At 38.0% G+C, this 23,007-nt stretch overlaps 1 protein-coding gene across 13 annotated transcripts in view; it reads right to left on the reverse strand.

The window, feature by feature from the left end:
- The window catches only part of CTNNA1 (catenin alpha 1), a 314,003-nt gene that overhangs the window by 100,095 nt on the left and 190,901 nt on the right, over positions 1-23,007 (reverse strand). For all 13 annotated transcript variants that reach the window (XM_070234165.1, XM_070234167.1, XM_070234166.1 and 10 more), the window contains 4 exons: positions 17,806-17,972; positions 17,149-17,268; positions 12,284-12,550; positions 9,029-9,232 (listed from right to left, as the gene is read on the reverse strand). In XM_070234165.1, coding sequence (XP_070090266.1) covers positions 9,029-9,232; positions 12,284-12,550; positions 17,149-17,268; positions 17,806-17,972 — 758 coding nt within the window. The remainder of the gene's footprint in view (positions 1-9,028; positions 9,233-12,283; positions 12,551-17,148; positions 17,269-17,805; positions 17,973-23,007) is intronic.

The following is a 23,007-nucleotide window of genomic DNA, read 5'->3' on the forward strand; positions in this document are numbered from 1 at the left end:
ATTCCAGAGGTAGAAGAGTGGGAGTAAGGAGCAGAGAGCTTATTCAAAGAAATAATACCTGAGAACTTCCCAAACCTGGGGAAGCAAGTAGACCGAAAAATACATGAAGCCCATAAAACTCCTAATTACATCAACGCTAAAAGACCTTCTCCAAGGCATCTAATAGTAACAACTGTTTAAAACTGTTTAAAAAGTAAAACTGGCAAAAGGGAACAACAAAGAAAAACTATTAACAAGAACAAGGCAGAAGAAAATAACCTGCAAAGGAAGCCTATCAAGGTTTAAGCAGATTTCTCAGCATAAATCTTACAGGCTAGGGAGAATGGAATGATATATGCATAATACTGAAACACAAAAACTTTAAGCCAAGAATACTCTATCCAGTGAAACTATCCTTCAGATACAATGGAGAAACAAGTTTTCCCAGATAAACAAAAGCTGAGGGAGCTCATCACCACTAAACCTTCCCTACAAGAAATGATCAAGGATGCCCTAATACCTGAAACAAAAGGCAAAGCTTTACAAAGCTTTGACCAAGAAGATAAGCAGGCAAAATCAGAAAACTGCAGCTCTCTTTCAGAACAAGGTAGCAAATACTTAACTATAACTTAAACGATGAAGAAAAGGAAAGCATCAAAAGTAATTATAAACCCTTCAACTGAGTCACAACTCACAATACAAAACAATTTGTGACAACAAATAACTCAGAAAGGGAAGAGGAAAGAGATGGGATCTGCTTAGGCTAATGGAGATAAGAGGCTACCAGAAACTGGACTATCTCATCTACGATGTCTTTTATACAAACCTCACAGTAACCACTAAACAAAAAAAAACAAGGTCAAGCCACAAGTCATAAAAAAAGAGAAAATCAACACAGAAAACCACCAAAATGAAATGGCAATCAGAAATATAAAGGAAGAAGAACAATGGAAATATAGAACAACCAGGAAATAAGAGAGAAAATGGTAGTATTCAATCCTCATATATCAATAATCACTCTAAATGTAAATAGACTGCAAAAGACAGAGAGTAGCTGGATCGATTAAAAAACAAGATCCAACAATATGCAGCCTCTAGAAAACACATCTCAGCTCTAAAGACAAACACAAACTCAGAGTGAAGGGATGGAAGACGATACTCCAAGCAAACGGCAAACAAAAGAAAGCAGTAGTTGCTACACTTATATCATACAAGCAGATTTCAAGATAAAAGAGACAATGAGAGACAAACAGGGGCTGTATATAGTGATAAAAGGGACTTTCCACCAAGCGGACATAACACTTCTGAATATATAGGCACCTAACACAGGAGCAACAAAGTATATAAAACAACTATTAACAGACCTAAAGGAAGAAATTCACAGCAATATAATAATAGTAGGCAACCTCAACACCCCACTTACATCAATGGACAGATTCATCCAGACAGAAAGTCAACAAGTAGCGGATTTAAATGAAACACTTGTTCAGATGGGCTTAACAGATGTAGAGAGAGCATTCCATCCAAAAACAGGAGAATACATATTCTTCTCAAATACACATGGAACATTCTCAAAGACAGATCATATGTTGGGAAATAAGGCAAGCCTCAATAAATTTAAGAAGACTGAAATCATATCAAGTATCTTTTCCAACCACAATCCTATAAAACTAGAAATCAACTACAAGAAAAAAGCTGGGACAGTAACAAATACGTGGAGACTGAACAACCATTAGATCAATAAGGAAATCAAAGGAGAAATCAAAAAATACCTGGAGACAAATAAAAATGAAAATACACATACCAGCTCTCATGGGACGCAGCAAAAGCTGTCCTAAGAGGGAAATTCATGGCAATACAGGCCCACTTCAACAAACAAGAAAAATCTCAAATAAGTAATCTTAAACTAGAAGTAAAAGAGCTAGAAAAAGAGGAACGAACAAAGCCCAAAGTCAGCAGAAGGAGGAAGATAATAAAAATCAGAGCATAAATAAACAAAGTAGAGAGTAAAAAAAAAGTAGAAAGGATCAATGAAACTAAGGGCTGGTTCTTTGAGAAGATACAATTGACAAACCCTTAGCCAGACTCACCAAGAAAAAAAGAAAAGACTCAAATAAATAAAATTAGAAGGAGGAGAAATTACAATGGATACTGCAGAAATACAAAGGACTATAAGAGAATACTATGAAAAACTATATGCCTACAAATGAGATAACCTAGAAAAAAAGGATAAATTCTTAGACTCATATAACCTCCCAAAACTGAATCAAGAAGAATTAGAGGGTTGGAATAGACCAATCACAAGTAAAGAGACTGAAATAAAATCAAAAACCTCCCAGTGACCAGTCTGGTGTCATGGTGGTTAAGTTCGTATGCTCCACTTCACAGCCTGGGGTTCGCAGGTTCAGATCCCAGGCGTGGACCCAGCACCACTCATCAAGCCACACTGCGGCAGCATCCCACATAAAATGAAGGAAGACTGGCACAAATGTTAGCTCAGTGAGAATTTTCCTCCAGCAAAAAGACGAAGATTGGCAAGAGATGTTAGCTCAGAGTCAATCTTCCTCACAAAAAGAAAAAAAAAAACTCCCAAAAAACAAAAGTCCAGGACCAGGTGGCTTCTCTGGAGAATTCTACCAAAATTCAAGGAAGATTTAACAAATATCCTTTTCAAACTACTCCAAAAAAGTGAAGAAGATGAAATACTTCCTAATTCATTCTATGAGGCCAACATTACCCTGATACCAAAACCAGACAAGGACAACACAAAGAAGGACAATTACAGCCAATATCACTGGTGAACACAGACACAAAAGTCCCCAACAAAATATTTGCAAACCAAATACAGCAATATATTACAAGGATCACACACCATGATCAAGTGGGATTTATACTAGGGACACAGCAATGGTTCAACATCCGCAAATCAATCAATGTGCTACACCACATTAACAGAATGAGGAATATAAATCACATGATCATCTCAATAGATCCACGTGGAGAAAGCATTTGACAAGATCCAACATGCATTTATGATAAAAACTCTCAATAAAATGGGTATAGAAGGAGAGTACCTCAACAGAATTAGTGCCATATATGACAAACCCAAAGCCGACATCATACTCAACTGAGAAAAACTAAAAGTCATCCCTCTAAGAACAGGAACAAGACAAGGGTGCCCACTCTCACCACTCTTACTCAACATACTACTGGAAGTTTTGGCCAGAGCAATTAGGCAAGAAAAAGAAAGAGAAGGAATCCAAATTGGAAAGGAAGAAATGAAATTCTGGCTGCTTGTAGATGACATGATCCTAAGCATAGAAAATCCTAAAGAATCCATTGAAAAACTATTAGAAATAATCAACAACTACAGCAAAGTTGCAGGATATGAAATCAACTTACAAAAACCAGTTGCATTTCTATACACTAATAAGGAACTAGCAGAAAGAGAGGTCAAGAATACAATCCCAACGAAAAGAATAAAATATCTAGGAATAAATTTAACCAAAGAGGTGAAAGACCTATACACACTGAAAACTATAAGACATTACTGAAAGAAAATGAAGAAGATATAAAGAAATGGAAAGATATCCATGCTCATCGATTGGAAGAATAAACATAGTTAAAATGTTCATATTACCTAAAGCAATCTACAGATTCAATGCAATCTCAATCAGAATCCCAAGGACCTTCTTCATGGAAAGAGAACAAAGAATCCTAAAATTTATATTCAACAACAAAAGACCTTGAATAGTTAAAGCAATCCTGAGAAAAAAGAACAAAGCTGGATGTATCACACTCCCTGATTTCAAAATATACTATAAAGCTATAGTAATCAAAACAGCACGGTACTGGCACAAAAAACAGACATACAGACCAAGGGAACAGAATTGAGACCCCAGAAATAAAACCATGCATCTATGGAAAGCTAATCTTCGACAAAGTAGCCAAGAATATATAATGGAGAAAGGAAAGTCTCTTGAATACACAGTGTTGGGAAAACTGGACAGCCACATGCAAAAGAATGAAGTAGACCATTATCTTACACCATACACAAAAATTAACTCAAAAGGGATTAAAAACTTGAATGTAAGACCTGAAATGTAAAACTCCTACAAGAAAATATAGGCAGAACACTCTCTGACATTGGTCTTAGCAGCATCTTTTCAAATACCATGTCTACTCAGGCAGGCAAGGGAAACCAAAGAAAAAATTAACAAATGGGACTACATCAGACTAAAAAGCTTCTGCACAGCAAAGGAAACCATGAACAAAATGAAAAACAACCCACCAACTGGGAGAAAATATTCGCAAATCATATGTCCGACAAGGGGTAATTTCTAAAATATATACAGAACTCAGAACTAAACAACAAAAACAAAACTGAGCAAAAAATAGGCAGAGGAAATGAACAGACATTTTTCCAAAGAAGATATACAGATGGCCCACAGACAAATGAAAAGATGTTCAACAGCACTAATTATTATGGAAATGCAAATCAAAACTACAATGAGACATCACCTTACACTGGTCAGAATGGCTATAATTACTAACAAAAAATAACAAATGTTAGAGCGGATGTGGAGAAAAGGGAACTCTCATACACTGCTGGTGGGAATGCAAACTGGTACAGCCACTATGGAAAACACTATGGAGATTTCTCAAAAAATTAAAAATAGAAATACCATACAATCAAGCTGTCCCACTAGTGGGTATTTATCCAAAGAACTTGAAATCAACTACCCAAAGAGATTTAGGCACCCCTATGTTCACTGTAGCATTATTCACAATAGCCAAGATGTGGAAGCAACCCAAGTGCCCTTCTACAGATGAATGGATAAAAAAGATGTGGGGTGTGTATGTGTGTGTGTGTGTATATATATATATATATATATATATACACACACACAATGGAATACTACTTAGCCATAAAAAGACAAAATTGGGGGCCGGCCTGGTGGCACAGTGGTTAACTTCACGCACTCCACTTTGGGAGCCTGGGGTTCACAGGTTCACATCCCAGGCACAGACCTAGCACTGCCCATCAAGCCACGTTGTGGTGGCATCTCATATAAAGTAGAGGAAGACTGGCATAGATGTTAGCTCACCAACAATCTTCCTCAAGCAAAAAGAGGAAGACTGGCAACAGATGTTCACTCAGGGCCAATCTTCCTCACATTAAAAAAAAAAAAAAAAAAGGAACAATCATCCCATTTGCAACATGGATGGACCTTGAGGGTATGATGCTAAGTGAAATAAGCCAGACAGAGAAAGACAAACACTGAATGACTTCACACATAAATGCAAGATAAACAAACATATGAATAAACAGAACAGATTAGTGGTTACCAGAGGGGAAGAGGGATGAGGGACAGGCAAAAGGGGTAAAAGGGCACATATGTACAGCAACAGATAAAAATTAGACCACTGGTGGTGGGCACAATGCAGTATATACAGAAATTGACAAACAATAATGTACACCTGAAATTCCACAGTGTTATAAACCATTATGATCTCAATAAAATAACTAGGGGGGAAAAGGCAAATAAAATAAAATACTCTCCTTCTTTCAAAAGCTTAAAACCTAGTTGCCAAAATTACATGGACAAAGGAAATATAAGTAAGCAACAATTCAAGGAAGTAAAGAGTTAGGTGCAAAACTTCAAGCAGCAAAGAAATAATGTAGAATGGTGCAGTTTGAAATGGCCTTCAGCAAAGAGATGGGGGAAAAAATGTGGGCCTTGAAGGAAGAGCAGGTTAGGTTTAAACAGGTGGAAAGGAAATTTCAAAAACATAATAAACAACATCCTCCTGAAGGCATGAGCTCACACTGGTCTGAGTGGACAGAACAGATTGGAAACTGGAGAAACTGAGTAGAGTCTGGAATAAGGGAACAGCAGTGGAGACAGAAAGGGACAAATGCAATAAACCATCTGAGCAGTTTCTCCACCTTCACTGCACAGTGGAATCACTTGGGGAACTTTTAAAAATACTGATGCCTGGACCTCAATCCAGTGATTCTGACTTACTTGGGGTACAACCCAGACATCAGGACTTTTAAAAGTTCCCTAAGGATTCTAACACGCATCCAAAGTTAAGAATCATCGCCTTAGATGAAAAACCAATGTAACTTGGTAAGTGGCAACACAAGATGAAGAAGGAAAAGACTCAAGAGATTTTGGCAAGATTTTAAGAGTATGTATCTATAAAAATAATGACATTGTGAGAGAAGCCAGGAAATTAAAAAAGTAAAAATATGTGCCTTTCTGGACTTTACCACTCTGTCTACAATGTTCCACATAGTGAACCAGTTTTAATTAATCCAGATTGTCTCAATTCTCCATATACCATAATTGGTTGTTTAATATTTTTCAACAGAAATAATCAAAACTTAAAGGGAACTATTTTTTAAATATCAAGGTAGAGCTCAACCTAAAGAATAAATTCTCCATAAAGTCCTCTCGAGTTTTCCAGCTAGAAATAATCTCATCCTCCTTGCAATCCCCATGGCATTTCAGTGGTACCTATGACGGCACTCCCAATAAATGCCTTGTAGAGACCCTGTCTGATTCAGAAGGGAGGGATCAGTGTCTAATTCCTCCTCTTACATAGTGCCCAGCACACTACTTTGCGTGTGACACACACTCTATATGAACTAAGTGACAGGCAGACACTGCCAGTTAAGTTCTGACTGTCACTAGAGGTTCTAAATGTTTTTGAACGCATCATAATTAGCAAAAATTCACCCCCACTTGCTTCTGCTTCTTGCACTCTTTTACTGCTCTAAGCTTTCTTCAAGCATGCTTCATTGCCCTCTACCTTTATTCTCACTCCATTGCTTTTTGACAGGACCTAGCCTGCTCACAACTACACAAGTCAATACAAGGAAACTAAATATTTCCTCTTTAGGAGAAACATGTTCAGAGACCATCTTCTAAAAATATATTTCTGAATCTCAAGAATAATTTCTTTCAAAACCCCCGTCATAATCCATAAATTTCAACCAAACAGCAATCATTGTTCTAGTTTTCACTTAGATAATAAAATTTTATCTAAGAGTGCTGCTATGGTCTCTATGTCTTGAGTACAAATGTTTACCATCTTTACTTACATCCATGACACAAACAGAAAATACTATTTGTCTGACACTCTGGGGAAAAACCAGAAGGTAACTCATGACCAGGGATGACTAACCCAAGATCTGACCAGTCCCAAGATTCAAGGGGTATCTTGTAGACTGGGTAGGAAGCGCTAATATAGAGCACTGAGAACAGCTTTATCACATACTCTTTCCCACCAAAGGCTATTTTCAAAGTGGTTTCCTAATCATAAATGCATTGAACACTGTTCTACGACTTCAGCGCTACACATGATAGCAGATAACTGGTCCACATACACATCATGAGTCCTTTGTCTCCCTGTTTAAGACTCCAACATTGTGAGCCAGTCTTCAAATTATCCGTTTTTCATATTTTCTGATTTTCAAGCTTAGATGTGGATTTTTAAATGTGTCCCACATTTTCACTGTGACTTATCAACTGCTTTTCCATTTGATTTAACTAAGCCTCTAATCTCATTTTTCTGAGGGAGACTGCATACGATCAAAACATGGCAATGGCTTAAAAAAATGCAACATGCTTCACTAATTTCACAATATGGTAGAAGCAAGATAGGCACAAGAAGGCATTCATCTTCACCCTAGGAATTCCAGCATGACTCACTGTTACATGTTCACTTACATAAGCACATAAGTGAACAAACAAGATATATGGCAAATGAACAAATGAGAAAGTGTCAAGATATTTTCCTGAAAAGTATTAAATAGGCAAAAATCACTAGTGAGAACTAATTTGTATTGTCCCTCTTCCCTTTAAAACGATTTTATTCAATTTATTCCTTCTTTGCCACAGTAAAATAATGGGTTCAAGGTCTAAACTTCAGTAAGCTTAAGTTAGCATTAAACAACTGCAGTGAAGACGAAGTATTCGGGAAGGAAAAAGGAAGACAAAGACACTGACAATAGAAGGGGGGAATCAACAAGTACAGTATTTTCTATGGCAAAAAGTGTTAAGTGTCAAATTTCACAGCACTGTTTTTTAAACACAAACCTTAAAAATTCAAAAACACTACTCAGTTTGCCTATTACAGCTCTACTTGGCAATTACCTACTCTTAGGACACTCTTTATGGTTCATGAAAAGAACCTCATCAACTATAAATATTTTCAGCATTCCCTTTTGCCCAAAATTAGATGGCCACCTAGATGTGATAATGGAATTTTAGGGGTATTGAACGTCATTATCCTTAGGATATGCATGCTGAAATATTTTAAAATACTTGAAATATTTAGAAATAAATTTAAATTTAGAAATAAATTTAAATTTATTTCTAAATTTATTTTATATTTATTAAATATAAACATTTAAAAATAGGGGCCGGCCCCATGGCCGAGTGGTTAAGTTTGTGTGCTCCTCTTTGGCGGCCCAGGGTTTCGCCGGTTCGGATCCTGGGTGCAGACATGGCACCACTTGCCAAGCCATGCTGAGGCGGCGTCCCACATGCCACAACTAGAAGGACACACAACTAAAAATACACAACTATGTACCAGGCTTTGGGAGAAAAAGGAAAAATAAAATCTTAAAAATAAATAAATATTTAAAAATAAATTGAAAGATTTAGAAGTGAAGCAACATAAAGTAGGCAACTTACTTTCAAATATTTCATAGAAAAAAAGGTTGTATATGTGTAGATATACACACATAAATTATACACACAAACGTGCAGATGTATCTACATGTTAACTGGTCATCTAGATAAAGGGTAGATGGGTGCTCACTGTATGATTTTTATAAGTTTAAAATTGTTCAAAATAAAAAGTCGGGGAGGAAAGTGGCACACAGAAAGCCATTTATGGATCCATTCCTTGAAAATCTGCCCCACTCAAAAGAGTCAAGGAGCCAAGAACATATTTAATATTTATGGTTAAAACATCTCAGATTCAATCTATCATGGAAAATTCCTCTTACTTCAAAGAAAGTTCTGATACTCACATTGCCCATGTACTCTGAGAGCAGGTCCTGCAGGGCCTGGCGGACAGCATTACACTCCGCCACAATTCTCTCACGCCGGTCATCACGGGTGCAGGACGAGTCAGCCATCAGGGCAGCACCACTGATAATGCTTTCCAGGCGCTCCTCCAGGGAAGGCCTAAAGCGCTCCTCACTGAAGCTCAAGGGGTCCACAATGATTTGTTTCTGCAGACGAAGTATTATTGAATCTTAGTGTTAATGTCTGTTCCCTCTATTACTCAAGAAAGTGAGGAAAGAGTTGATTAGGAACAACAAGATGTAACACAAAAATTCCAACACCTGGGGGCCAGCCCGGTGGCATAGTGGGTAAGTTCACGTTCCGCTGTGGCAGCCCGGGGTTCACAGGTTTAGTCCCGAGCGTGGACCTAGCACTGCTTGTCAGGCTACGCTGTGGCGGCATCCCACATAAAATGGAGGAAGATGGGCACACATCTTAGCTCAGCAACAATCTTCCTCAAGCAAAAAGAGGAAGACTGGCAACAGACTTAGCTCAAAGCCAATCTTCCTCACACACACACAAAAATTCCAATGCCTGAAAGAAAGTTACACTTCTTGGTAGACGACAGACCATCCCATACAAGTTGGTCTACGGTAGATCACTTCTCAAAGAAGGCACTAGGAGAAATACTATCCAGCTGAATGTGGCCTGGGTAAGGTATGATACCACAAATGCAATCACAAATATGTTGGCATAAAAATCATGTTCACACTACCTAATCTGAACATCTAAAAGGCAGCCTATAGAGTTAAGTTATATAACTATATAAGCCTATATAGCTAAGTTACCAGATGAGAACTACAGGAAAATAGAAGTTAGCTCTCTTTTTCTTTTGTATATAGAGTATAACACTGCTATGTAACATTAGCAGAACTGTTTCACCACAAAAAAGTTAATAAAAACAGGGGCCACCCTGGTCGTGTAGTGGTTAAGCACACACGTTCCGCTTTGGTGGCCCGAGGTTCGCCAGTTCAGATCCCAGGTGTGGACATGGCACCGTTTGTCAAGCCCTGCTGTGGTAGGCGTGCCACATATAAAGTAGAGGAAGATAGGCACGGATGTTAGCTCAGGGCCAGCCTTCCTCAGCAAAAAGACGAGGATTGGCAGCAGTTAGCTCAGGGCTAACCTTCCTCAAAAAGAAAAAAAAGTTAATAAAAATAAAAACAAAACACTGGCTTCTGTTCTCAAAGTTTCAGAAAGGAATGCATTTATAAGCAATTTCAACCTATTTTCCTCACCTTACACATCTCACCAAATTTTATAAACAATTCATTCTTAAATTTATCTTGTTATGTCTAAATTGGAGATCTTCTCTGCCCAGAGACCGCCAGGTATTCTGTAAGAGATGAGAGCAATCTGCCCCAACAAAGTCACTCCATGAAGCGTAACTGCCCAAAAAACAATAAACCCTTCCTCTGTCTCTCCTTCACTCCCCTGACTCCACTTTAATCCAGCTTTCCCAGTGACGAGTGAGATCAGGTCACAAGTAAGCTGTAGATACAAGGTCAAACATCAACACCATCAAATATCAAGAAAGCAGCTATTGGCCTCTCTCCAACTTCACTTTACAATTTATCCTCACATTGGGAAATGACTGTGTAAACATTTGCTTTAATTTTTCTTTATAGGGACTATGTTCTTATTGATTTCAACTTGAATGCCAAGTTTTTTTCTTAAAAAAAAGCTTGCCCTTTCCAATAAATATGTATTTCTTCTTTCTTGCCTTCCAAAGAACCCTGTTTCAAAACTGAACATAAAATACCTTGAGTTCATCATTAACCTACACTTCAGCGGGATCATTTATTTATTTTTTTTTACCAGACTAAGTTATTGCAGGATTTCTCTGGTCAAAACTGAATATACAAGGTCTTCTGACCAGGAATAAGCAATAAATGGTCATAGAATTTTAATAGAGTCATAGAGCTGCAATGGGCCTGCCATCACTTACTCCAACTCCCTCATCTTATGAATGAAGTTTCACTGTAGCCCTAAGAGGTTAAGAGGTCTCTGATATACAATTACTTAACTTGGGGCAAAATGTAATCCTTACTGCCTTGAAACAGGCCAATATCTAATACTGCCAAATTTGAGGGGGGAAAAAACAACAGTGACAGTAAACAGTAAGATGCATCATAAGAGTTTGCTATAAAGTCATCTAATATTTAAGGCTCCAGGGTAAAAATTCAGTTCTAACACCATGGTCTTGAGGCTTAACACTCTCTCTATCATTTATGAAAAGTGGTAAATCAGCCATGCATATCAGCAAGGATCAGTTACCCCAGCCAAAGTAAAGGGGTAAGACAAAGAAAAGAAAAGGTAAAGGCAATGAAAACCTGTTAAAAACAAAATGCACTCTATTATATTGATTCTGTACTTCAAAGCATTCCTACTTATGAAAGGATGCTGGCCACCTGGAAAGCAATTTTCCCTTATGTTAAGTAAAAAAAAATTTTTTTTGACCCAACAATTGTTTTTTTTTAAAAAAAAAAAATATGAAAAAGAATCTTAAACTGCTGCCATCTACTGGAAACCCTGAAGCACTGTGCATAGGAACTGAAAAACAAAATCCACCGGAAGACTTATTAGAGTTTATATACATAGCAATGTATACACAGAATGTATACACAGAACAGATCGGGGGCATCATCTATAAAAAGTAACTATATTGCATTGTGCTAAGAAAATATTTTTATCCCAAATTTGCTTCCACTTGATTAAATTTTGTCTATTATTACAATGTAGTCATTGAGAAGTATATCTAGACAGACAAGTAAGATTAAGATGATGGCACTTCCGCTGTAGTCACTTATGATTTGTATGTATCTCCCACCAGATTGAGCCCCTGGAGGGCAGAACTATGTGCACTTTGCCTCTGTTCTCCCATGGCTTCACATCTGCCAGAAGGTTAAAATCTTGGTTGAAATGAACCAAACTCATATCCTTAATAAAGAATGACCTCATAGGAAACACAAGTTGCATAAAAGAATTCAGAAGTTTAACTCAAACGAAAAGAGAAAAGAAAGAAAGAAAAAAATAAATGCTTTAGGCCAAGTCAAGATCAAGTAGACAGATGATTCACCAAACTTATTTCAACTGAGAGTGCAAATCTAAGCAGAATTGAGCTTTCATGAGAAACCTTGATCACATCTCCCCAGGGATCTGTTAACTTCGGGGGATGGTCAAGAGTCTGAAAGCTTAACCTCCCAAGTATAACTTACATCAAAGTTATTGAGTGCATATGCCAATTCTCCTCCTCCACCCTGGTGCTGGGAGGCATCGTCTGACGCAGTGGCCTGGGCTGCATTGGAAATGCCTGTGACTGCCTGCTGCAGCTGCTTGTATATCAGGTCTCTGTTGGCTTTATAGGCTGCAACATCAGGGTGCTGTAGGCACGCCTGGGATGCAGTATAGAGGATCGGAACATTTTTCTGCAGGATTCCTCTGGCTGCAGCCATCTGATCACGATGGCCCACATCCTTCAGTTCCTACAAGAGTAAAACAAGAAATTGAAATAGTCTTTCTATAGGTTCTATTTATATTAAAATTTTCCAGTAAATGCTGAAAAGTTAGAATTTCTACTAATTAGACACAATATTTTCATTAACAGCCTGGCTTAACAGTTTATCACAAAGGAGGCAGTATGGCTGAGAAAGTAGGAGTTCACACTTTTCCCAACCACACAGTCCTGGATTTAAATTTCCAGCTCTACTTTTTCTTGGCTATTGTGATCTTATTTAAACTCTCCCTGTTCAGTTTCACCTCCTGTAAAATAGGAGCAGGTAACAGCACCTCTCTTATAATTGTCTTGTGGATTTAATGGGATAATACATGTAAAGCACCTAGCACAGCATTAAATAAAAAGCAAAACATAAAACTGACCAGCATCTTGATTACAACTACATAAAGATGTATATATCTATTCCAACCAAAACAGAAAAATCATTCACAGACACATTTAAATAGAGTAAGATTTATCACAAGGATTTCTTTCTCAGTAAGTTATAAAAGCTCATTACAAGAGTTCCGTGAAATTTGAGATGGGATACCACAGGTGCACGTGAACTATGCAAACCAACCAGGTGAGGATGTGGCAGGCTACTCTCCCAAAGACCACCTTAAGACAGAGGTCAGTGGCCAAGTGGTTAAGTTTGAGCGCACTGCTTCGGCAGCCCAGTGTTTCATCGGTTCAAATCCTGGGCGCGGATATGGCGCCGCTCATCAGGCCATGCTGAGGTGGCGTCCCACATGCCACAACTAGAAGGACCCACAACTAAAACTACACTACTATGTACCAGGGGGCTTTGGGAGGAAAAGTAAAATCTTAAAAAAAAATAAATAAAAGACAGAGGTCATTAAGGCATAAAGCTGAGACTCATGTGCTCCGTGACTTTAATCCAAAAGGTTTGTATTTCATTGTAATACTCTATATACATGTGGTCTTAAGTGAAACTGTCCTTTTACAATTTCCTCTACCCCATAATTCTAATCCACAGTTAAAATCTTTTGAGGTTCTTGGCATGATTTCCACTACTGGCATCTATTTGGTAGACTGACTAGATATGCTAAGTGACAAGTAAGTGATACGAACAACGAGCAAGATGGAAAGGGAGAACTTGCGTTATCCCCTTGTTACTGAAATTACTCAGAGGAAAAAAAACTAAGCCTTTAGTAAATATGGATCACCACAAGGTCAGCCCCGGTGGCCTAGTGGTTTAAGTTCAGCACACTCCACTTCCTGCGGGCTGGGTTTGGTTCTGCAACTGCTCACATATAAAAAGAGGAAGACTGGCAGCGGATGCTAGCTCAGGGCGAATCTTCCTCAGGTAAAACAAATGGATCATCACCACACAAGAAAAATATGTGATAACCCTAACTGACCTAACTGTTACAAGTCTATTTTACATGTAATCACAGAATTTCAATGTTAATGTCACCAACTGAATCCTAGAGTACAAATTTAAACATTTTAAAAATGAGTATTACATGTGTAAACACTAAGAGAAAACTGACTAACTTAGAAAGGCCAAAGTCAATTACTCAATTTAAAATCTGACTTAGGTATTTAATGGCTCATCTTTCTAGATGAGTTCTTAATTAAGCACTGGAGACACCAAACTGGCTTCCTTTTTCTGAAACCTCATCTCACTATATATTTTAGGTTTGCATCTTTATTCAAACCTTCTATAATATGACAGCTTACTTTTCCTCCCAGAATTCTTTTCTCATTGGAATCCGAATTTACAAGTAATAGCTCACAGCACTCCAAATGCCCTATAGCACAGCACATTAGGCTAAATATTCAGAAACGGGACCCTGTGGATTTAGAGAATCAGTGATCACTTCAAGACTCAAGCTATGAGAGGGGGCTGAGGTTAACTATGATGCTTAAACAGCTAGTGCGCATGTTCTGTGTGGCATTTTCTAGATATCCTGCCCACAGTACCTTGGGGACTTTAAGCCTTCTAGGGAAGCATTTATCTTTAAGTATTTATATTGTCCTCTGTTTTATAAAATGCTTTGCAATCAGCTTTGGCATTCTTCCTCAGTATCCATAAGCAAGATCAGTACAGCCTCTTATAAAGGATACTAAAGACACTTGTAGTCACGTAAAGTTAATAGCTGCCAGAATTACTATTCAGCACCTGACTTTCCCAAAGCCACTGCCTGGCCTGGTGTGATAAACTTCTTCTTTTCCAAAGACTAATATTAGGTTAAATATTCAGAGACAGGACCCTGTGGATTTAGAGAATTGATGATCATCTCAAGACTCAAGCTATGACAAGCAGCCAGGGCTAACCAATATGCTTAAGCAGCTGGTACACATATTCTGTGTGGTATTTTCTAAATGTCTCACCCTCACCATAGTGTTATTTCTGATAGACTCTGATTTACCAATACAGGGGGTATATCTTATTCTATGAAGAAAATAAGAGCTAAATATTATCATTTGTCCTAACTACTAACGTGTTCCACCTTTTCTCTTTTGAACCGCTTGTGCCATAGCACAAAGAAACTAGGTTTTGTTAAGTAAAGATAGGAAAATAGAGACTATCACACAGCAGCACTATTTACTTTAATAAGAATAATGATTGATTGTAAGTATTCCTTTCAAGATATGTAGTACTGATAAGTAATCCAAATTAGTGAAAAAAATGAGCTATTAGGCAATGCAATAAATTACGAAATTAGAGTTCCTTGGTCTACTTTAGCCTTCGTGATTCCCTAACTTCACCAATCCAACTATGTTTCAAAGCAGACTCAGGAACAGTCAAACAAAAACATAAAGAGGAAATGACTGCCTTCAATGTGATGTGAACTAACCATCACATGCAGTGACCAAGAAACAGAAGCTAACTTCTAAGCAATCTATAACACTCTCTCTAACCAACAGCTGGAAATTCAAGTGAAAGTTTCCTCTCATTTCCGTCTTAACAATTTAAAATTGTAGCCATAGATACATTTGATCAGATGTCTTCTCTTGGATTCAAACAACTATACTTAAAGAGACGGTCCATGGTCATCAAACCCAGCCAGTTCAGATAATTTACACATAAAACACTGGCAGTACTATCCATTACAATGTGTCTGTTCAGGTTTTCAGGAAAAAAATCATGAAAGTCAGAGTTCACAAACTACCTAAGAAGCATTACGTTTTTACCAAATATCTCAACAAGCTCTATGGACCTGGGAGAGCGGAATGTAACCATCAAAGTATTCCATCTCTAGCATATTGGGAAGCCCAAGTGGACAATGCAAGGCAGAGGTAGCGCTCCTCACAGGAACCAGGGTTGATGCTGACCCAGTCTTACCTCTGCCAACTATTTCACCCATACAGTCAAAGAAGAGCCTGCAGCCTAATGGAAATTCAACACTTGTGGTCAGCAAATAATATTCTAGCCCAAGAAAGTAATAGATTAGGGCCTTACTTAGAATCCCATTCCAGGATGGATGTGCAGTACAGCTTATTCGTTTGTTGGTTTAACAAATATTTATTGAACACTCCTCCATTCAGGCAATGTTCTAGGCCCCAGGGCCCACAGTAACAATGTAAACAGAAAAAATCTCTATCCTCTGGAGCCAGTCAGCCTGGGTTCAAAATCTGACTCCACCACTTAGTAGATGAATGACCCTGCCAAATTATGTAACCTCTACGTGCTACAGTTCCTTCATCTATAAAAATTAACATCTGATCAATTATAGTTATCCACTTTATACTATTTTATGAAGATTAAATGAGTCTGTGTTTATAAAGGGCTTCTAACAGTGTTTAGCACATAGTGAACACCTTTTTAGAGCTATTCATTATCATTTGTAGCAACATCCTCGCTACCACACTATGTCCCAAAAAAACCTTAAGGATAAATAGGTAAATTCCAGAGAGCCTGCAGACCTTATGAGGTTTAGCATTTCCTCAGTGGGCAGCTGCTGCCTTGAATGATACAAGGGAGGCTTGGGGGCCGGCCCCATGGCCAAGTGGTTAAGTTCACGTGCTCCGCTTTGGCAGCCCCAACTTCCCCGGTTTGGATCCTGGGCATGGGGCTACACACTGCTCATCAAGCCATGCTGTGGCAGCATCCCACATAGAAGAACTAGAATGACTTACAACTAGGATATACAACTATGACTGGGGGGGTTTGGGGAGAAAAAGCAGAAAGAAAAAAAAAAGAAATACTTTAAAAGTGACGAAATATGGGGGGAGGAGTGAGATACTTTCTAATATAAAAGTAATTCCAGTATGTTTTAACTGGTTTAAGGTTTTTAAAAATCTGAATTAAACTCCACCACCAACTCAAGTTAATCTTTGAATGTACATAGTGAAAGCCAAGCAACCTTTCCAGACACTACTGCAAACTGCCAAGCTCCTTAAAATTTTCACAAGAATTAAAATAGAGCATAACATGAATGCAACTTAATTACACCTTTATTAACAACACTGAAAGGATACTTCATAAATTAAGTGTTTTAATGGGACTATATTGGCAGAGGGAGGTATTGGTACCTTCAGAAAACTTAGGTAAAATGGATTTTTCCCACTCGATAATAATATAAACAACTTTACTACATCCCTGAATCATAGCTTTACCTGTTGTCTTTTGGCTGCCATAATGTTCAGCTTGTCCACTTCAGGTTTCAGGGCTTTATACTGTATGCCTAAGTCTTGTTCAGTGCCAGCATTCCTCAGTTTTAAGATACCATCTTCCACCTATAAAACATAACCCCAAAAATAAAAATTCTAAGCAAGTCTGTATATAAAGACAATCTAGAATTTTTTTATTCCTTTTAACAGCTACTCAAATAGCAATCCGAACTTTCTCTTGAGTTTACATGGCCCTCAAATATTTGAGCAGCTATTACATTGGAGCTTTATAGGAGGTGGGAAGGACAGTATTATATTGACTTTTATCTAAAAGGATACAATTTAACACATCTGGGTTTCTCAACTCTGGAACTCTACTGGTACATGGAAATGTTTAATCACTACTGCAGAAAGGGAAGGAGTCAAAACAAAACCTCTGCTACAAGTTCTTCATTAGAACCAAGACAACACAGGCTCACAAGCCAGCATGATGTACACTTGGAATAGAAGAGTAAATGGAAATTAAACAAAAACACTACCAATCCATTTAGGTAAACCAAGCTGAAAACTAAACCAAATCCTGAGGAATGCTGAACTAAGTATGGCCAACAGCAGCCTCACTACGATAGAGAGAACAAATTACAGACACAGGCCTGTACTTACAACTTTCAGCTGAACAAGTAATTTGTAGACATCTGCCATGTCAGCCAAAATAAGCAGCCGGGTAACAGCAGAGAGCAAAGCTCGAGCTGCCCGAACCATGTTGCCACGCTTCACAGAAGAGCAAGGATCATCTGCAAACTCTCCCGCAGCACTCTTCATCAAATCACCTGTTTTACAGAATGACAAAACAAACTCAGGAATGAAGCAAATAAGTGGTCTACATTTAAAAAGATAAAAATAGTTTAAACTTTGTATGTTTCATGCACAGAATTTAGTTTAAGGGTTTTTATATTGTTGTTGTTTTTCTTTAGTTTGTTTTATTGCTGTCACTAGGAAAAGTACCCTCCTATATTGCTGGTCAAAGCACAGTATCTGGAAAGTGATTTGGCACTATATGTTAAGAGCCTTAAGAATACTTCTTTCCATTGATCTAATAATACTCCTTTCCAAAAAGGAGCATTATATGTATCCTAAGGAAAAAAAACCCAAGACTTAAGTGGGAGAAAAAATGGATCTAAGGCAACCTACCCTCACATCCACAGAATGATACAGAAATACAGCAACCATTATGTAGGACCACCACACTTCATTAATACCCCACTATCTAATGTGTGCAGGTCTAAGAGAGACTCACTGGTATGTGAAAAGACCGAGTTCAGTCACTGGCTCATTCATTTTCCTCATAGTAAAACACTGTCTACAGCTCAAATGCTCAACAGTAAGTATCTAGTTAAATTATGGTATAGCCTGTAATTGATTATGCAAATATTAAAATGAAAAATGTTGACTTATTTTGAACTCTTAAGCAGAAAAAAGACAAAACTATAAATGACGTAGTCTGTGTTTTAAAAAAAGAAAAAAGATTGCAGTCAAAAGGCAAATAACAGTTATACCAGATTACAATATGACTCTTTACATTGTTCTGTACTTATAAAAACATTTTCTATAGTGAACAGGTACTATATGCATAATTTAAAAAATTTAAGCTAAAAAAATATACATTTTACTACAGTTATTAGGACTATCCAGCTCATACAATCCTGAGTTCAACAATGCTAAGAATTTATTTATAACATTTCCTAGAGACTTGTAAAATAACTTATACTTTTGTTCATTTGTTTCTATTAATAATCATTTAAGGTGCCTCCTCTCCCTCTTTTCTTATAGCTGGAAGCAGCTGAAGGGCAAGGGCTTTGTCTGTTCCACCAGTTACAGTGACAGTGCCCGTATGCGGACTATCTTTGGATTTCTGGAAAAGCAATTACTCCTTCCCTTGACTAAATGTGTCCACTTCAGATTAAAGCCTAACGGCCATTCACCCCCTCATCTCTTCCACAAATGTATGCTCAAGAAGCCTAGCTACTTCTGAAGAAACCTAACCAATTTCTCCTAGCTAATTTAGTTGCAGAATATGAGCTTAGAGGGAAAAAAACGTTAAATTCACCCTCAGATTCATATATTAATTAGGCTTAGAAGCACCATATAGTACTAAGAGTAAAGACAAGCTCTGCGTATTTGTCAAGTCAGAAATAACTCACAATGAAGTATTTTATAGTTAAATGTTTTTCCTGGATCTAAGATACAGACATGGGAAGATACAGACATATGGCAACTACTATGTGAATACATAACATTAAAAGTGTTCTCGTATGATACTCAAAAAGATAGAACTCGGGACCAGCCTGGTGGCGCAGCAGTTAGGTGCACATGTTTCAATTCGGTGGCCCGGGGTTCGCCAGTTCAGATCCCAGGTGCAGGCATGGCATCGCATGGCAAGCCACGCTGTGGTAGGCGTCCCATATATAAAGTAGAGGAAGATGGGCACAGATGTTAGCTCAGGGCTAATCTTCCTCGAAAAAAATTTTAAAAAAATAAAAAGATGGAACTCATGCATTCATTCAACAAATATTTGAGCACCACCATACATCAAAGACTATATTAGGCATCAGTGATACGGTGCCCAAGAAACAGCCCATGTCCTCATGGAGCTCTATGGAGGGAGGAAGAGAGACAAGCAAACAATTAAAAGCTGGTTAATGGGGCCAGTCCAGGGGCATAGTAGTTAGGTTCGCATGTGCCACTTCATCAGCCCAGAGTTCACAGGTTCAGATCCCAGGCACAGACATACACACTGCTCATCAAGCCATGCTGTGGTGGTATCCCACATACAAATCAGAGGAAGATCAGCACACACATTTGCTCAGCAATAATCCTCCTCAAGTAGAAAAAGGAGGATTGGCAACACATGTTAGCTCAGGGCCACTCTTACACATACACACATACACACACACACACACACACACACAAGCTGATTGAGACAAGGCACCTGTACTCAAAGGCTTCACAAATTAGGGAGTACTGCAATGCAATCAGAATTGCAATAGCCCTGTAGACACGGTACTATGGGAAGATAGTAGGAAAAGCTATTTACTCATGGAAGAATTTGTCTCAAAGTCTTGCAGAAAAAAAAATTTGCCTTACACAGTATTAATATTAACATTAAACAAGAGATAGTGCCTTATACAATAAAGAGAATTTCACCTATTTATTAAGAGCTTGCTACACACTAAAACAACCAACCAAATCCACTGCCAGGAATACAAAGCTAAACAAGACTATCCCTGCTTTCAAATGGTTTATAATCCAGAAAAGAGGAATGTGATCATACAGAAATTATGTGGCATTTTAACATACAAGCTGTATGAAGGGCACACACTACCACATATGGTTTCAAAGGAGGAAGCACTAAAAACCAGTTTGGAGAAGAAGTGAAATGCCAGCAACAGTTTTATGAAAGACATGGTACTCTAAAATGGACTGTGCCCTCAAACGATAGGAAAGATCGTTGACAGGAGAGTTAGCACCTCAAGCAAAACAAACAGCAACATAATAATATCCAACATTTATTAAATGTCCATTCTATGGCACTATACATATTTTACTTAAACGTATGAGCTGCCCAGAAAGTAGGTTGTATTAGCCTCTCTTTACAAATGAAACAACTAAAACTTAGACAGGTTAACTAACTTAATCACAGTCACTTAAAAGTAAATGGTAGAGCCAGGATTTGTAATACAAATGCTTATACTCTAGAACCACTTATCAAGCTGGGGTATACAATAAGAAGGCATGTTTGGTGACTGAGTTCTCTAGTCTAATTGTGAGGCGAGGGATGTGTACAGAAGGGGAAGATGAGGATGGAAAGACCATGAACAGAGTACGAAGAAAAATCCCTGAGCCAAAGAGGGAAGTCAAAGTCATAGACACACAGGATTAACCTAACAAAAGTACATACAATAAACCTGACCACAGAGCCAGGTCAGAAAGCCACAGTGAAGAGTCCAGGAAAGAACAGTAGTAAATTATAAAGGCAGGGATAAAATGATATAATAACCGTTGATTATGAAGAGTGATGGAAAAGAAACCATCGAAGATTATTTAAAGGTTTCAAGCTAGGGTTGCCCTGAGACAGAGAAGAGGGCCAGAGCACTATACGGGTACACACGAATTGGGGAAGATTTAAGAAAACCGGAGCCCCTGAGACTGTGAATTTAGGAGTAAGGGGAGGAAGACTGTGACAAGAGAAACAAAGAGAACCCAGATGACAAACTGTCAAAAACAAGAAGACAAGAATTTCCAAGAGAAAACTGGTCAACAAAATCAAATGCACACACACAGATCAATAGAACAGAATTGAGAATCCAGAAAGATAGTCAATTAATTTTCAACAAGGCTGCCAAGACGATTATATACAGAAAACCGTAAAGAATCCATCAAAAAACTCTTAGAGGGGGCCAGCCGAGCAGTTGAGTTTGTGCCCTCTGCTTCGGCGGCCCAGGGTTTCACCGGTTTGATCCTGGGAACGGAGATGACACTGCTCACCAAGCCATGCTGAGGCAGCATCCCACATGCCACGGCTGGAGGGACCTACAACTGAGAATACACAACTATGTACTGGGGGGCTTTGGGAGAAAAAGGAAAAAGAAAATCTTAAAAAAAAAAAAAAAAAAAACTCTTAGAAATAGTAAATGAATACAGTAAAGTTGCAGTATACAAAATCAACATATAAAAATCAGTTGTATTTCACTAACAATGAAGTAGCAGACAGAGAAATTAAGAATATAATCGCAACAAAAAGAATAAAATACCTAGGAATAAATTTAACCACAGGTGAAAGACCTGAACACTGAAAACTATGAAACATTGTTGAAAGAAACTGAAGAAGACACAAAGAAATGGAAAGTTATTCCATGCTCTTGGACTGAAAGAATTAACATAGTTACAATGTCCATACTTCCTAAAGCAGCCTACAGATTCAATGCAATTCCTACCAAAGTTCTGACATTTTTCCACAGAAATAGAACAAAGAATTCTAAAATGTAAATGGAACAAGAAAAGACCCCCCAAAAGCCAAAGGAATCCTGAAAAACAAGAACAAAGCTGGATGTATCACACTCCCTGATTTCAAAATATACTATAAAGCTATAGTAATCAAAACATCGTGGTACTGGCACAAAAACAGATGGATCAGCGGAACAGAATCAACAGACCAGAAATAAATCCACACATCTATGGACAGCTAATCTTAAACAAAGGAGCCAAGAACATACAATGGAGGAAGGAAAATCTCTTCAATAAATGGTGCTGGGAAAATTGGACAGCCACATGCAGAAGAATGAAAGTAGACTGTTATCTTACACCACACACAAAAATTAACTCAAAATGGATTAAAGACTTAAATGTAAGACCTGAAACCATAAAATTTCTAGAAGAAAATATAGGCAGTACACTCTTTGACATCAGTCTTAGCAGCATATTTTCAAATACCATGTCTGACCAGGCAAGAGAAACAAAAGAAAAAACAAACAGATGAGACTACATCAAACTAAAAAGCTTCTGGGGACCAGCCCCATGGCCTAGTGGTTAAGTTCAGCACATTCTGGTTTAGCAGCCTGGGTTCAGTTTCCGGGCACAGACCTATACCACTCAGAGGCAGCTGTGCTATGACAGCAACCCACAAGGAAAAAAGAGGAAGACTGGCACAGATGTTAGTTCAGGGCAAATCTTCCTCAGGGGGAAAAAAAACCTACAAAAACCTACAAAGTTTCTGCACAGCAAAGGAAACCATCAACAAAATGAAAAGATAACCTAACAATTGAGAGAAGATATTTGCAAACCATATATCCAATAAGGGGCTAATAT

This window comes from Equus caballus, chromosome 14 (genome assembly GCF_041296265.1).
Source record: "Equus caballus isolate H_3958 breed thoroughbred chromosome 14, TB-T2T, whole genome shotgun sequence".
Taxonomy (NCBI): Eukaryota; Metazoa; Chordata; class Mammalia; order Perissodactyla; family Equidae; genus Equus; species Equus caballus.